A 696-nucleotide genomic window follows, 5' to 3' on the forward strand; every position below is an offset into this window, starting at 1 on the left:
CCTACTACCATGTAGACGGTCTATGCATGACCCTACTTTACATGTGTAGTAACAGTGAGAGAGAGCCTCCCTGATACCCACCCCCTATTACCTATTGGTATAGATGATACCTCACCATCCTCCCCTCATTAGTAATAGCAGGACTACTTACACGAGACAATACGACCTCCCAAGGCATGTAGTACGTTCAAGGAGGCCTAGCACCTACACCTAACGAACCGATCATCTGGGCGTGCCCGGCCGGGTACTACGACATAGTTATGAGAGTTCATCATCATCATTTCAACGACCCTTAGATTGTTGAAAATTATTATTACGTTAGTATGTCCTCCTCCTCGTGTGCTGGTCCATCTAAATTGAATGAACAATGGGATGATAGCGATTCTGATGATGATTGGGAGGCTGCCGATGCCGGTCTAGATGATATCGAACTGAATAATAATAAGGAGGCTGCAGCTGAGAAGGCTTTAGCAGCCACCACCGCACCACAGGTAGTAATATATAACCCAGGGGGGAGGGTGATGTCTTTATAATGCTAGTAGGTTGCTACCACCGTCAAGAAGTCAGCCAGCAAGCAGCAAAAACAGGGCGATAAGGGTAATACACGATGAAGGGTCATCATAGCCTTCGCAGTGGTGATACTAGGTAGTGGTACAAAGGTTACTTCCACAACTAAGGAGTTTGATGCTGATGATA

General features: G+C 46.3%; 1 protein-coding gene across 1 annotated transcript; it reads left to right on the forward strand.

Annotated features, from left to right (window-relative positions):
* Nucleotides 1-323: 323 nt before the first annotated feature.
* On the forward strand, nucleotides 324-611 carry Pmar_PMAR014301 (hypothetical protein; the record flags this gene model as incomplete). Its single annotated transcript, XM_002764565.1, has 2 exons — nucleotides 324-491; nucleotides 543-611. The coding sequence occupies 2 exons, from the start codon at nucleotides 324-326 to the stop codon at nucleotides 609-611; spliced, it is 237 nt and encodes a 78-aa protein (XP_002764611.1).
* Between the last annotated feature and the right edge of the window lie 85 nt (nucleotides 612-696).

The sequence above is a fragment of the Perkinsus marinus genome, assembly GCF_000006405.1.
Source record: "Perkinsus marinus ATCC 50983 genomic scaffold scf_1104296977044, whole genome shotgun sequence".
NCBI lineage: Eukaryota > Perkinsozoa > Perkinsida > Perkinsidae > Perkinsus > Perkinsus marinus.